The sequence below is a fragment of the Salarias fasciatus genome, chromosome 13, assembly GCF_902148845.1.
Source record: "Salarias fasciatus chromosome 13, fSalaFa1.1, whole genome shotgun sequence".
Lineage (NCBI taxonomy): Eukaryota > Metazoa > Chordata > Actinopteri > Blenniiformes > Blenniidae > Salarias > Salarias fasciatus.
In genome coordinates this window covers 11,189,643-11,206,174 of record NC_043757.1, presented here as the reverse complement: position 1 = coordinate 11,206,174, position 16,532 = coordinate 11,189,643, and the positions used below count along the sequence as shown (strand labels likewise).

At 42.8% G+C, this 16,532-nt stretch overlaps 1 protein-coding gene across 10 annotated transcripts in view; it reads left to right on the top strand.

The window, feature by feature from the left end:
• Positions 1-16,532, top strand: part of ablim1a (actin binding LIM protein 1a) — a 39,979-nt gene that overhangs the window by 12,573 nt on the left and 10,874 nt on the right. For all 10 annotated transcript variants that reach the window (XM_030107295.1, XM_030107297.1, XM_030107300.1 and 7 more), the window contains exons 2-7: positions 6,569-6,706; positions 9,495-9,678; positions 11,131-11,240; positions 13,244-13,370; positions 13,673-13,766; positions 15,438-15,525. In XM_030107295.1, the coding sequence (XP_029963155.1) occupies positions 6,569-6,706; positions 9,495-9,678; positions 11,131-11,240; positions 13,244-13,370; positions 13,673-13,766; positions 15,438-15,525 (741 nt within the window). The remainder of the gene's footprint in view (positions 1-6,568; positions 6,707-9,494; positions 9,679-11,130; positions 11,241-13,243; positions 13,371-13,672; positions 13,767-15,437; positions 15,526-16,532) is intronic.

Genomic DNA, 16,532 nt, shown 5'->3' with positions numbered 1-16,532 from the left:
CTACGCCGTGCCAGTCAACAAACATCCTCCCTGTCTGGTATCAATCAGTCTGATAATCCCAGGAAATACGTGGCAGGAGAGAGAGAGGCCTAAATGGACTGTCATTCAGGGGCAAAAAGCCAAGGCCTTCCTCAGCGCCGCGTCTATAAATACAATGGCTTCTGCAGTTCATGAAGCTGCCATTATCTTTTTAGACAATTGGCTGCTCTGGAAGTCTCTGCTTCTGTTTATCGGGGTATTATTGTTACCGTGTACCTGCCCAACAACAAACGCTCCCCACCGCCGGCGTTCAACTGCGGAAAGTGGGATATTATTCAGAGTTCAGGTCCCGGAGGATTAGCCATTCAGTGGTGGGACGGCCTGGTCGAGGCCGATATAGGGTTCCCTCCCTCCTCGCAATTTGTGCCCCGCGTTTGAAGTGCTTTGTCTGGGGTGCTGGTGGCGGGGCAAGAGGGGGTGCGGAGCTGTTGGATCCAGCCATACATATTCATCGAGGGGAGGGTTAAGAGCTTCTTGTTATGTCTGGGTGATGAAGAGCTCCGACCTGCCCTTCCCCCCCCCTGAAACACGCACCCGTTCCTATCGCACGTTGGGATTTCACGCTGGGCATGTTTTATGCCCTTTGATGTTAAACACGGGTCAGACCCAGCCCCTCCCCCCCTTCTGAATATTCCATCCTAAACTGGTTGTTTTGGTTGAAGATGGAGGGAAAACTGTGTGTTTTGTTGTCTGTCTTTCTAGACACATCTGGGACCACAAGTTTTGGCATGAGCACACGAGTGGTGTCTGCTTTTGTCAAACACACACACACACACACACACACACACACACACACACACACACACACACACACACACACACACACACACACACACACACACACACACTGTGTGAACCTTGCAGCAACAAAAGGGAAAGAGCATGTGAATATTTCATTAGTTTGTTTCATCTCTCATCTATTGTTTAATTGAATCCCCCTCCCTCTTTTTTACGACACGTTTCCAAACTTCTCCTTCGTTCTTCGTTCTTCCTGTGACAGGAAATGAAAGCCACCAAGTCTGAGGCCTCCTCAGCAGATCCAGCACTTTCTGTCAATATAGCCCCCTCTCTATTGTCATTAACCGGCGTGGCCGAGAGCACGTGTCACAGAAAAATCTGTCCTCGGGGGATTCGAAGCGACCCCTCTTTACTTCCCTCCTGAGTATAATCTGCGAGCCTTTATTATTGCCAACGCAGCTCTGCTGTGCGGAGATGGGTTGGGGGTGGGTTGAGGTTTTTCTCTGGGCCTGGCTCTGGGATGCTCTGCTGGTTATTGTTCCCCCAGCACCAGCTTCTGTGCGTGAGTGTGTGTGTGTGTGTGTGTGTGTGTGTGTGTGTATGTGTGTTCATTGTGTGTTTAGGCTCATATCAGTCACTTTGTCCTGCGGTGATGAGGCAGGACAAATCACTCTGTCAGCACAGCCAACACATACACCCCAGAATGAGGAATCCTAACAGCAGGAAAAAAAAAAGTACTACTGTATATTTCACAGTTAGCTGCTCTGTGCTGAGGTTGCTCCATGCACCGCGTCCTTACTTATTTATAGCGTTATATAATATACATTCTAGCGAATCGAATGCCTTTTCAGTGCTAACACAAGAACCCCTGAAGATTCACTAATGCATCTATTTCATATCTGTGTTATTGAGGTAAAACTACTTAAAGTCGTGCTCATGGAAGTGTTTGGAGCTGCTAAATGTTTGAAATAAACACCATACATGGATTCTGTTATGTTCAAACACGTCCTGTAAAATGAATGATCCTTCCTGCAAGACGTTTTTCTGTTGACTTATTTTAATTTTTATGACACACCGTGTAAAGAAACTGTTTTCTTCACCCTCGCTGTGCAGTTGCTGCTTGGGCAAACAAATCACTTTGCAGTGCAAGAGGTGGGAGGAAACTGGAAAAACACAGTAGCCTCGGAGTTCCATCCAAACCTCAGCTTTTCAGATCCTCTGCGCATGGGACCCAAACATCTGTCTTGGATTTTTTTTTTTTTTTTTGACAAACTGTCATGACGTGAGCGGTGTTGGCTTTTATGCTGGGCTTTTCCCCCCACCGTCACGACACAACACTCTGAAATGTTAAAAATAGACAGGCGGAGGGCTCAAGAGGAAAACGGTTGGCACCAGAACAAATATGTACCTTACATGTAACACTGAGTAATGTATTTTTAAAGAACAATTCAATGATTGTGTAATGTGAATTTTTAACTTGCAGTGGATTTGATGGTAAAAATGATATCTAAAAAAAAAAAACAAAACAAAAAAAAACACTAGACTTGTTTTCAGACAAAACTCAAAGCTCATTGTAAATGGTTTTAAGCTGTAATTACATGCCCACTACACCAAAACAAGAGTTTATAACTTTCTTCCTTAAAATCCCCCCCAAAAAACTTCAGATTATTTTGACTACACTTGCTGTTAGTGTGGAAAACGGTGCAAGCTTCATTCCCACTTTCACTCAGTGGAAAAAAAAAGAAGAAGAAAAAAACAGCAAAAAAAATGCTTTTCACTCTGACAGTCTGCTTGGAGAAGTTCTTTCTGTCGACTGACAGACCGTAGCATTTCTTATATAACTTGTAGGAAAGACACATGCTTGGTTCTTCTTTTTTTTTTTAAAGTCACATCAAAGCACATTGAAGAGTTTACTGAAGTAAAAACGTCTGCTCCCAAAGAGTGGAGCTCATTTTATTGAGTAACTGAGATATTTGAATGTCTTTTCGGCTATAATGACTGCTATATATTATCCATCAGACATGCAATGGTGCATATAAGAAGAGGAAAAGGTCCGGTGTCCTGTCTGGACACTGTCCAAGTGAGAATGTGATATCCATCGAACGATCTAGTGGATTGTATGATGTTTGAGCTCCTCGTTTGATAGTTAAATGAATTCAGTGTTCAGTTGCATGTGAGAATCAATGTTTCTGGCCTTCCTATTGTTGCATGCAGTGTTTCCTCCAGCACCGCAGCCAGGTACGCTGAGGCTTGTTCTTCCTCAGCAGCCCGAGGACACGGCGGCGCAGGAAAGCGAAGCCCGGCATGCGGGAGAAGCCGCTCTTGGCCTTCGCCTGGGCTTTTCCATCACCGGCGTTTCCACGTCCACACATCCATTCACTTTATTTCTCGCGCATAGGCTGTCATGAGGCAGAGAAAAATATACCAGAATCTGGTACTCGCCTCATTGGGCTTTAAAAAACACAGGTACAACTTGTTTTTAAGTGCTAAAAGGTGCTAAATGCTGATCGCGATTTTGCTGTTGTGTTATCATCCTTTCAGTCACTATGAATCAAAGCACCCATCACATTAATTCTGAGAGATTCGGAAATGATGTTTCATCCCTAACAGATGTGGGCCAAAATCATCATTTCTGACAGGCTGTAAACAGACCCTCAGGTTAGTCACACTCACTTTTCAGATTAAACGAAGGCAGACAGCGTAATTACAGCCAAAGCTCTCCAACACGTGGACACCCGTCACATTTTACAGGTCAGGTTTCTGGTTCAGCTTGGTGTTACCACTGCTCTGCACCGACAGTCTATTATCAATATTTTAGGTTAATACAACTGCTAATAATAATTAAGAGTCTGTCACAGTGTGCTGTTGTGATGATTTGCTCAAAACGTAGTTTTAGGAGTACGGCGTAATGATTACTGATAGCCAAAACTGAAAATAGAAAAAAAAACACAAAAAAAAACCACAAAATCTGACTTTTGATAACATGGAATTGGCCTTCAAGTCATCCCAGCATGTGTGTGAGGCTTAAAATGACTTGTTTGATTGGATATTTTTGCAGTGTGTGGTTCTCCAGATGGCCGGTGTTTTTCCACGGAGGTGCCATGTCACACACGGAGCCGCTGAGACCGAGCTCGCTCTCACAGTCGTCTGCTTCACCCAGAGATGACTCACTGTCCCGCTGAGTGTAATCACATCGGAGACACCAGGGAGACAGATCCCCCCCCCCACCCATAACCCACCTTCTTTACTGCCTCCCTCTTTCAACCTCATCGTCTTCATTAGTTCCTTTTTATTGTTTCACTATCTCCCAACAGCTCACGGTACCTTTTCATTGTAAATTAGTATAAACGCTGATGCTCTCTTCTGGCAATTGTGCGTACTTCAGTCCCTCGGGGGACAATCGAAGCCGGTTGCAGTGCCCTATTTTAAAAAGTCTATACGCTGGGCCTTCCTTCTTAATGACTGTACTGCAGTCACACCGTGTCTTGGTGGTAAAATGTCACGGCAACTGTAGAAGGGGGATGCGAACGAGGGCGAGTCATCAATAATCCAGAGTAATGCCTTTCTTTGGTAGTCCATTGATTGTTCATTTCAGGATGCTATTTCTGGGGCTTTGGCGGTGTCTTTTTTTAGCCTTTGCCGACTAATGATTCATTGCGGAGCAGAAAGAGCGCAGATCCCTTTTATGTGCGCTCTCAGTGTGTGTTTGTGTGTTTTTGTGTGTGTACACCCTTGTTTGAAAAAGAGACAGAAAGGGGAGATGAGAGGACGAGAGAAAGAAGCCGGCTTGGTAGTTAAAGCTCCTGAATGTGAAATAATCTGCTGGGTTCAGACAGCTGATAAGCTGCGTGTTTGCAGTGCGGCACTGCAGCAGTACTGTACTGTGTTGTACTGTAGCGGTGGATTAATGCCCGTCTGAGTCAGGGACGCCTAAACTTTGTACCAGGCAGGGCCAGAGCCTGACATATCATGGATCTAAAGATAAAACTGGTGCTGCTTGGAGAGATAAAGCAAGCTGATAATAGCTTCTCTGTCTCATGCAATTAAGAGCGCTGTCACAATACCTCACACCAAGAAACTGATGTCTATATCTGTTCTCACCGGGTTTTAAGAAAGGTTTACCATTAAAATAAGGTCTATTTTTGTTGAGATTATAAGTGCACAAGTACATTGAATGTTGACATTGATATCCTTTTAATGCAGCCTGCGAAGTTTCTGTTTCGATATCTCATCAAAACTGAGTTTTATTAGATTCATTTACAAAATGTTGCATAGATGCTCCTCCAAATTCATCCTCCAGAGGTTTAGCAACAACAATAATATATTGGTCTAATATCCATTTCCTGAAACCTCACAGTCAAATAACACAGATTCTTTTCAGTCACTTCAAATGGGGCTTAAAAAATGTAACAGAGAGTTAATTTGATGGTGATCTGGACAAGATATTCTCTGAATGCAATGTAAATAACCCAATGAACAAGTCCCGAGTCTCTCCTCCAGTTGGCTTTAGATCAAAAGAGGTGTGTGTTATTGCCTCTGCAGAGAGCTGAAATTACCTCAGTATTTCTCAGACAAGTCAGCTGGAATGAAAACCGCAGGTTTGAATCCCGCTGTGCCGACAGGTCACCACCAAAGATCCCTGAGCTCAGCTATTCCCAACTGAACCCAGTTAAACCCAGATACTAACAGTGGTACACACTCTTCCTACAGCATGTACAACAGCGATGCTTTCTTTACTCTCCTTGTTGAAAATTCCTATTTTTCCAGGCACAGCGATTATATTTCTGATTCTGAGTGAAATGCCTTTGTAATTATTATTATACTGGCTGTAATGAAGTTTAACTGACATCATGTGACTGGACACTGGTGCAGTGGTTTGATTTTCAGAATGTCCGGGTTCAAGTCTGCTCTGGGCTTATGGGCCTTTCTGCATGTTTTCTCTGTTTCACTCCAAATTGTGTAAAATTGTATTTTTGAGGATTCCAAAGTGTGTGTGTTCATATTCAAAATAAGCAAAATGAATTAATTCTCCTGAAACTGTCATTTTCTCATTTGTGTTTTGTTAGTCAGAGTAAGACTTTCAGTAGTGTTGAATAAACATGAAGCCTCCTCTGTTTCATCCATACACGAGTTGAGTTCTGCACTTGGAGAAAATGGCGCTCTTCACGAGCCCATTAATTATGTTGCTTTAAACATATTTGCCTCTTCAGTCGATGTGTCTTTTCGGAATGTGACGGAAGTTCACATCAAGCTGTGTTTGGAGTTTAAACTCACTGTTTTTTTTGTAATATGTCAAAGAGAATCAAACAATTGCGAGGAACAGAAGCAAGGCATGGACAGTAAATGGCCTATAACTTTAAATTATGGTTTCCTTCGAGGATGAAAGTACATTAAGCTCAATAGTATCAATACCCTTTTAGTGTTCCATTTACTGAGCCCTGCTCTCCTCAGCATTGTGACTGTGCATCCTCCACTGATCAAGACAGACTATATTTAGCTTGTTGCACTCTCTTGAGGGGGCCTATCTGGCCACGAATCTCAAGTTGTGCTGTCCTGCTCAATGTTGCTCTTTTTCTGTCTGACTGTGACAGGCTGCGAGCAGCTGCTCGTCTCCTCCGCTGTTTGTGTGATGCAGCAAACTCCAGTCTTTTGTGCACAGCGTGTCCTCAGATGAACAGACCAGCGGCAACGTCTCTCTCACACACACACACAAAAAAAAAAACCTGCACCGGCCACGGTGACTCATCAATGTTACGGCTCAGTAGTAATGTCAATGTCTGGTCTCTTGCAGTGGCTCATGCGCAGGACACACACCACCACTCCGCAGAGAAGCCCCTGATCCAGTGCTACAAGTGTGGGCAGCCATGCAAGGGAGAGGTGCTCCGGGTGCAGAACAAGCACTTTCACCTCAAGTGCTTCACCTGCAAAGGTACAGTCAATTTAAAAATAAAATAATAAAAAAAAAAAAAAAAAACCCAAAAAAACCCACAGAAAATTGCCATAGGTTCGGATTAAATATACACTGTTGAATTTATGTCACGCGTGTTCACTGCTGTTGATTTGGACTCGATTTAATTCAGAGCTCGACGGTCCATAGATTCAAATAAAGACAAGCAGCTTTTGGTAAATAAGTTGTGTGTTTACAGTTTAAAAATGAAGCCACAGGCACATGTGATGAGTAATTTTTTTTTTTATGAAACAGCAAAGTGTGGGAGTTGTGCGAAAACTGGCAGCTAAAGTGTGAGGTTTTAAAAATTCATTGCTAATTTGATGCTGTCACAATAGTAGGACACTCGCTACCTTTCATTCAGTACATGCTGCCTCATAAGCAGTAACATTTCTTATTCTGCCAAGTACTGACAAAATTATCCCAGGAGTTGACGGAGTCTGATAGCATGTGAGGCAACAGTTTATGAAGAGTAGTGCAACAGAAGTGAAGGAGACGGGGTCAGGAGGATGTCGGGATGACCGTTCCAGACATCATATTTTAAATTGAAGGCCTGTAAGTGTCACTCTCGCATTGCTTTTTATTGTAGGTTGATATCACCTGCAACCCATAAACTATAATATCTTGTATTGTGACATAAAACATAAAAAATATGAGATGTAACTAATAATTCCTTCAATAATTCAGCTTCAGAGTTTGAGGGAGCAATGTAACTCTGAATGGGGGCGCACTCTGAAAATAGCCCATTTTCAGGAAGAATTCTACTGAATGAATGAATGACCCTTTTTCTGTGACAACAAAAAAAAAAAATCATGTCAATCAAGCACAGTTAACAAGGAGCAGCCAAATCCTAAAAGGTCACCGTGTCTTTTCCATCTTCTAATGAGAAAGAAATGTGGTGGCATGACTCATCTGCAGAGTTTCAGACCTGCATGCTTCAATTAAAGGGCCTCCCTGACCGCAATCAAAAGTCACTGTGCAAATCCTCTTGTGCTTAGTGTCATTACTGACAGATTTCTGGCATTCTCGTAATATCAAAAATGAGAATGGCCCACTCAGGGTTAAGCGGGAGCACCTCGCCCCGGTCTGGACCTGTCCTGCTGAGACCCATGTCGTTAATCTGTGAGCACTGTTACAGAGTTAGCTTAGTTCACCAAGGGCCCAGAATAACACAAGCAAACGCTGAGATTAGTACCTAATTCTGTCCTTTACAAGTGGATATGCATTCCTTTAGAGAGTGTGTGCTGATAAAAACCTTGATGTGTGTGTGTGTGTGTGTCCTTGTGTCTGTGAGTGTCTGCACACAAGGCGGCCGTTGACGACACACGGATGCTAATAGGTGTTAACAGGATGACGACTCTAGTCCATGTGCTACAATATTGTTGTTGTTGTCCTTCTCCATCCTGCAGAGGCCAACGTATGATGTTGTCTTTCATGTATTTATTGGCACTGCTTATTATTATTAACAGATATTAAACCCTGGCCAATAAATCCCGAATAGCCTCTTTGTTTTTCGCTGTTTTTCAGCCATTCCATGAACTGTGCAAAACCTTTCGCTTTTCCCGAATTGGCCTTCAATTCAATTTCATAAATCATCCCTATTAAGTCTCCAAATCAACATTTTATGTAACGGCATGCATCTGTTTGAAATGCCGCGGCGGTCGGACATCGCAGTCAAAGGCCACCAAATCTCTAGTGCCCATTTTCTTTAGACTCGGTTAGCTTACAAGCTAATCTCATCATCCCTGAGCCCTAATGCAATTAAATCTGATTCTCTCCCTCACCCGCTCCCATTCATCCCCTGGATTTAGCGTGGCTCATTGCATAAGAATGATTAGGTGTAGTTATCTCAAACATCCAAATATTTTCCCTCCTCGCTGTGCCGCATTTCCCAAAGGCCATTAAATTCCCAGGCTTGCTCTGTGGGGAACTGCATGTGGTCATTATGTGGTTAAAATGCTGTTCGTTCAGCCATATGTCTAAATTGCCTTGACAGGTTTGTCGAAAATATGCGAAATATGCCCAAAAATGTGATAATTTCTTACCCCAAGTAATATCACAACATATATGGCTTCAAATTTCAGTTACTCGATTTTGCCAACATCATTATAATAAAAAATCGTAATCATACAAGGAAAGTGTTTTTGCTTATCATCACAGAGTAACTGTCAGAAACACTGAATGTCATGTTTGCTCCACTAAAATCAGGCATTCCAATACTTGCCGGTAAAATCCATTTTTGTGTCACGTCAACATTAAAATGCCTCAAACTCTCAATGGTTCCTTTTTTTAGTATCCCTGCCTTTGCTTGCGCTGTATGTGGGTGTCGATGGCGGCTTTTCATTTGAATAGAAGGAAGCTGGTTGGAGACTGAGAGCGTGGTATGGAGTATTTAGAGGCAGTTATCTTGAAAAACAGATCAAGGCTATTTCCTAGGCTGCACAATTGCAGAATTGTTGTTGCACTGAGTGGTAAACCTCAATGATGACTGAAAGTAAAACCATTCAGCGGTTGTGGTGATTAATACACATGAGCAGCGAATGCCTTCGGACAGGGAAAGCTCCTGATGAAAGGGATCTTATTTTACACTTCCGCAGCTGGTAAAATGTATTTTTCCCTGATTCTTTAGTCAGCATCCATTTCACGCTTCCAGTGAGCCTCACTGGATTACACACACTAGCAAGTCTTAACAAAGCCATTGATGCATGGAGGAACTGGGCAGCCTGGTGGCACTGAACAACCTGACCTGCTGAGTGTGTCTCCTCCACAGTGTGCGGCTGCGACCTCGCCCAGGGGGGCTTCTTCATGAAGAATGGAGAGTATCTGTGCACGCTGGACTACCAACGCATGCACGGCACCCGCTGCAATGGCTGCGGGGATTTTGTTGAGGGAGAAGTGGTCACTGCCCTGGGCAAGACGTACCACCCCGCCTGCTTCGTGTGCACAATCTGCAAGTAAGACCCCCTCCTCCCCCCTTAACAGAGACCAGACAGTGTTTCCTCAGACACCCAGAGCTGGGTCAAAAAGTCGCTGATCTAGCTGGATTTAAAAAAAAAAAAAAAAAACTAATGTAATATTAATTTCGTAAGTAATGGCAGGATAATAGTTATTTCAATCACATTTGAATTTAATTCAAATTTCTTTATTAGTCAGTCAATTTCAAGGTTAAACAAAAAACCAGCAAGTAATAAATGCATGCCTGTTGTTGAAAATCAGACACACATTTAGTTTTCTTCATCAAGTTAGCTGTCATTATTTGCATAAATCCTTGTGGTACACTTTTGTAGTTTGGAAGCAGTAATATTTTGGTAATTATCATAATTTGGCACACTGGCATTAAGGATGAAATGATCAAGGTTGATTGCCCTCAGCTTAGATGGGTTTGTGAAGGCATAGTTCTTATTTGATACTGTCGTACACCTGATGCATGTCTAAACCTGCAACTTTGTTCTTTCATCAAATATTGAAACTCACACGTCAAAGCTGACTGAAGTTATTTTACATACTTTAGCTTTAGTGGTGAATGATAAGGGATAAACACATTGCAAATATTTTTGCTGCTTGAATTAAAGAAGAGAGTCTGATATAAAAATGTGGATAATGGGTTGAACTTGGCTGGAGCAACCAGACACTCCCTGAAAGCTCCTGCTAAGTGCTAATTGCTGTTCAGTCAGTGGTCCACCTGAGTTTTAAACCGTTTTACTCTGCTCCTGATATGTTGTTATGGTAGCTTCAGTACAGAACTATGTAGTTATTCGACAATCAATTCAGTGTATTAGATAAACTGTCTTTCTCTTGACATCCTGGAGTAAAGCTATCTAAAGGTCATCTCAGGTTGCTCAATGCAAAATCAAGAGTCTTAATTTCAAAATGTACCTCCAACAATCTGCAGTGATTGTTATTCCTGAAAACAATCAGCAAGAAATGAACATTCTCCGGAATTGCTGAAGTACTTTACCGCCTCAGTAAAGTGCCTCAAAATTCCTCTTCACTTTGACTGAATAGCCATTGTTGAATTTTTGGTGATTTCTTGAACAGTTATCACCAAAATCCCAACAAATGCTTCCATCTTGATCTGCTTCCCGTCTGCCTTCCTTGTTTTTGTTTATGACTCACCAGTACAGTCGCAGCAAAATTATACTCGCAGTGACTTGATGAATAATAAAGTTACGGGTGGCAGGGATTCTTGTCGACAGTGTGCCGAGGCATGCTTTGTGTTTTGTCTCCATCATCTGACTAAACGGTCCCGAAGGCAGCCGGCGTTGACACACGTCCACGTCACGGGGCCCTGTCATCTCCTGGCCCGGCAGACAACCTGCGAGCCACAGCTAATGAACTCTTACAGATGCCACGGGGCCGCGGCTCACGTCCTGTTGACTGGTTGTTGATGTGAAACCCTCTTCCAGACGACCGTTCCCCGCGGGGGACAGGGTGACCTTTAACGGCAAGGACTGCCTGTGTCAGTACTGTGTGGAGCCAATGTCTCCAGGACCAAAGGACATCCTGGGCTCCAGCAGTAAGTAGCAATTATCACTTTAACGCGGGGGGGGGGCATTTATTTTCACACGATGTTATGTTGAGTTTGTTTTTTTGCAACTCACAAAACACAGGATATCTAATGTCTAATCCCTCAAGTGTGACTTGCATTTCAGCTGTGATATTTGGATTTTTGACTTTCTTTTCACATCTCTCATATTGCCTATACATCATTAAGATGATTTAATCCTGCACTGACCAAATATCAGCTCTGGATGTGATGAGCTGGGATAAATAAAGAGTTGAACCTTTTATCACCTTCCTTTTCAATGTACGCTTCGTGGCATTCAAGATGAAATGAACAACCGATTTCCTTTATATGAAATATGAAAGGTGCCTTTTTGAAATATGAAAGGCACTTACGGTTTCATCTTCTCATATATAAATAGTAGTAATATAATATATACTCTCTTGAGTACAGTCAAACTAGCCATGCCTGCAAACTGCACTTTAAAAAAAAAAATCATATGAAATAAACTGATACTATTTTGCTGATTTTGTGGAAAATGGACAATTTCTGTCTTTATAAAAGCAAAATCTGTGACAGACTGCTTTCACAGGATATTACAGTAGTACATTGTATAATCTGTGCATGTTATTTCTTAAGTAACAAGTCTATTTGTGGATACTTTGATATGATTGGCACAGAGACATCTTCAAAGATCCTGTGATCAAAGTCTGGGATGATTGATGGGTGATTTTTTTAAACTGCTAAATAAAGCTAACCTTTTGGCGTCAGCTGGGTATAAAACTGTGACGTTTTTCGTCAAAGTGTTGGTTCTATCATCCAGTCCCCACCTCAGTGTTTTTGTGCCTCCCACATTGTTTGTGTCATAAAATTTGCGACCACTAGATGTCACCGTTTAAATACCTCCTGTCTCCAGTAGATATCTGTTGGAATTATAAAAATGGCCTTACTGCACTTCTGACCAGTAATAAAGTCATCATAATTTAATTTCAGCGGTTGCTGGAGGGCAGCTTTCAGTTTGATTAAAGGTTGTTTCTCCCAGCAGGCCAGAGTTTCATACTGAATGAAAACAAATTGGGTAAAGTGATGTTTTTATCCAAGTGTCTCTATGAAAGTGTTTATTTTTCTTCATCTGGTGGTTTAGGCAGAAAGTAAGCGGAAAATTGGTTGCAGTGCGTTATGGAGACGCAGCATCGTTCCGTGTTCTCCTTCCTGCATAATATCTCCGTCATAATCCAGTTATCCTACCATTCAGACACGTCTCCTGTCTTCTTTTCTCCATGAGAAGAGCCTCGTGTTCAACCAGCACACTTCCTATATGAATAACACTAAGGCTGGCCTTGTTAAATAATGCATGGCCGTGCATTGCCTCTCCTCTGAAGCAGGGGGTGCGTAGCCCTCAAACCCCTCCTCTTCCAGCTCCTCTCATCCTCCCTCTTTCTCCTTCCTGTCTTCCCGGTCTTTCCTCTCCCTCTCGCATCCCCACCGGTCTCTCTGTTGGCGTTTGAAAAGCTTTTAGACAAGGTCACCTATAAATAAGGCATGCCGATTCTCCTCACGTCATCATCTCAACCTTTTTTATGCCTTGCGTAGTTTTATCATCCCCTGTGGTTGCAGCGGGCTCTGTGTTGCTTTCATCTTCTATTCATTAAAGAAGAGATGACAAGAGAATTGTTCATTTAGAAACCAGCCTCTAAGACTTTCAGAGCCTCAGGATTCCTGCTTGGATATGGATGGAGCTTTTAAAGCCATGGTGAGACGGATGTGGATGATAGAAAGAGGCAGCTGTCAGAACATTGCCGGCTACCCTCTGTCACCACCTAGTGTCTTGGGTCAAAAGTGACAAGATGTCTCACTCTGCGTGCGATAATGAATTCCCTTGTTAATATCGTGAGTCCGTCGGAGACGGCGTTTTCACTGGAAACAAATCTTCAGACTCAAGGTGCTTCACTGCACACTGCTGAATGTCGTGTGGTTTCCTTGTATTTTGAACCATCTTCCTTTTGTTTCCCCAGATTGTGCAGGATGCGGCCGGGACATCAAGAACGGACAGGCTCTTCTTGCCCTGGACAAACAGTGGCATCTGGGCTGCTTTAAGTGCAAGGCCTGCAGCAAAGTGCTGACCGGGGAGTACATCAGCAAGTGAGTGGTTATCGTATTTGCTGTCATTACAGGTGTGCTCGCTCTAATTGAGGCCAGCATATGGTCCGCACATCTGTATGGTGTAGTCTCTGAGGGGAGTGGTGTCTTTATGGCGAATAGGTGAGGAAGAAGGTTCAGTTCTCTCTGCTACAGGTTACTGTACTATACCCTGAGCAAGAACCGTCGCCCCACAATGCCCCCTGTGGACGGCTGCAACTCCCTCAAGAGATGAGGGTTAAATGCAGGGAGCAGACTGACTGTATATTTAATTAAGTCTTCTTTTTCTTCTTCTTCCTCTTCAGGGATGGCGCCCCCTACTGTGAGAAGGATTACCAGATTCATTTTGGAGTTCAGTGTGAAGCTTGCCATCAATTCATCACGGGAAAAGTGTTAGAGGTGAGACGTATGACACTCCACATCTTCCTCAGCTGCAGCCAGCTGACTTTTATGTGCACTGACTTTAAAACAAAGTAATTTGCATTCTTGCATTTGGTGAGACTACTTTCATTAAAACTCATAGCGTGTTAAGTAAATTTGCATTAGAATATCTAAAGTTCACCCTGAATTCCCCACAGAATTGAGTGGATAATTTTGTTATATTTGCAGACAGAGGATGTTGGACGGAGCAGAATTGTGAAATGTAGTTTGATAATCCCTGGTTTAATCTCTTCAGCATCAAGCCAAATAGACGCTTGACATGATGGTATTTAACTAAAAGATTAATTCTTAGCAGATTGACGAGTCTTTCCACCACAGCCTCAATATACATAAGTCCACATACAAACTTGGTTTGCCACAAATTATGTAAATATTACATAAAAAAACCTAATGTGAGCTGACATTCAGGGGGTAATCCTTATTCATTATTTCTGCTGTATTTAAGCGTTGCTGCCGTTGTCTGAGCAGAGTTCATGTGAAATGAGAGCAGCGCTTCTGTCCTTGAGCGGTTGACCACTGGTCTCTCCCTAACAAGTGTGTGAGCCTGCAGACAGTGATCCAATCAGACACTGGGTTATGTGTCATTTAATGGTATGAAAATGTCACCGCTCGCCAGCCGGCCATCCAGCCAGCCGGGCTTACAGTAATCCAACGCTAAGGCAGGCCTTTATGACAAAAGGAAGGGGCTGGTGCGTCGCTGCCAGTGGATCAGCGGGGCCAAAGCCGTACCAGTCTGTCTGATGCTCCAGTCACTGACCCAAGACTCGGGTCAGACACTCTGCAACCCTCGCTGGGTTGCATGTCATCTGTTCCTCTGGGGAGAGCGGCGTGAATGGTGTCGTAATTAATCCAGGGAGAGAAAATAGAAACAGCCTTTAATGGCAAACTACACATGTAGGATAAGTACCTTCAGTTTGGGAAAGTACTGGATAGGAGGTGCTGTGAAGAGGCTGTTATTGTCATTTGGAGAGTATTTTTTGATGCGGTTATATGTAAAATGCAAATATTAGTCAGTGGCTTCGTATCTTTGAGTGGCCACTTGAATGTCACAGAGAGTTGTTGTATAGCAGGCAGAATTTCATTTGGGTATTTATCTACTGTGGTCAGAGGCACATGGGCTTTTATAATGGAGCACTCTGCATGCAAAGTGCCACATCAGCGGAGGCAGATCTTCAGCTGCCATCACAGTCTGATCATTTTATTGGATTAGATTTTATGCAGGTTAGAACAAAATGTTGCGTGAGTGCAGGTTGACAGTGTCAGTCAGACAAGTGTCGTGGTGATCGAATTTACTATGAACCACCTCAACTGCTGTGTGAAGTGAAGATGTGTGACTGGAACACAGCAAATGAGTTTACATTTTTAGGATATACAAACATCTGCCGCATTTCAAGGGGAACATGTTCAGCCAAAGTCGCCATTGCCATATAAAGTACTTCCTCAGAGTGGGAGCAGCTGCCCGTACACAGGTAGCTTTTGTGCATTGCAGGGAAGAAACGCAGCTGAGGGCAGAGCGCTCGGTTCATTTCCTGGAAGTCACTCTGTTTTTCCAAAGGCTTCATTGATCTTCATTCGCCCGAGATGTCAACTTAGTTTTTTTTTTTTGTTTTTTTTTCCGGGTCTCTCCAGGCAGGAGATAAGCACTACCATCCCAGCTGTGCACGGTGCAGCAGGTGCAATCAGATGTTCACAGAGGGAGAAGAAATGTACCTTCAAGGTGAGCAGATCATCTTCAATTTTTTTACCATTTCATCAGAATATTGGATCTTTTTTTTTTCTTTTAATTTAATCTATGAAGGGCTCTGTGTTCACTGTTGGGCTGAGTAAAGCTCAGGCTGGGTTTTAAACACTGTAAAGCTGCTAGTCATAAAGCATGCCTATGACTACATGTATATACGTTGATGAAAAATTAAAAGAAATGTGTATTATGTCTGATGTGATAAGTACATGTACCCATTTGCATGTTCTGCTGCCTCTGTGGACCAAGTGGTTTTTTCTTTTTTTTTTTTTTAAGCATTTAAAGCGTTTTGCACTGACTGTGGCTTTGGAGCAGCAACACTGAAGCAACACAACACGAAGGGCAAAGAACTTTAATATGTCTTGCTAAATATACAGTATATGCATCTCTATTTTTTGGTACCAGTTGCTGCAGAAAGCTGTGCAGCACTTCTCTCCAAAATCTTTTTTTTTTCGATGTAGGTGTTCAAACGAGAGTGCAGTTGGTGACTGTGAAGACTACAGCTTATGATTCACCTCACTTCTATTTAGACTCACTCTGACCCCGTGTATCCTGCGTTTTCCACTTATGCGCTGAGCAGCCTCGGATCATGTGTAGTACAAGCACGCTCACATCAGTGGATTGTGAATAATTTAATAATGTAAAATAATAATAAACTCTGCGTGGCAAAAACAGGAATAATGTCGAATACATGTTACTGGTCCAAATATTTAACTATTAACTTTCACTTCTATCTAGCTCGTTTTTATTTTATTTTGTTGAAGTCAAAGTGCACTGAGCACAGACTGTAACAAGAGGGAGGAGTAACGGGACCGTTCAAATGAAAGGAATACTCAAAATAACAGCAAACAAGACCTTTCTGACACTAACTAGATGCAATTTTTGTATCGGAGAGTCAATAAAGGAGCTAATCTCACACACTGGGGAGAGTATAGATGCCACTTGAGCTCCTGCTCAGCGACTCATAGTCATAACCGGTCGGCATT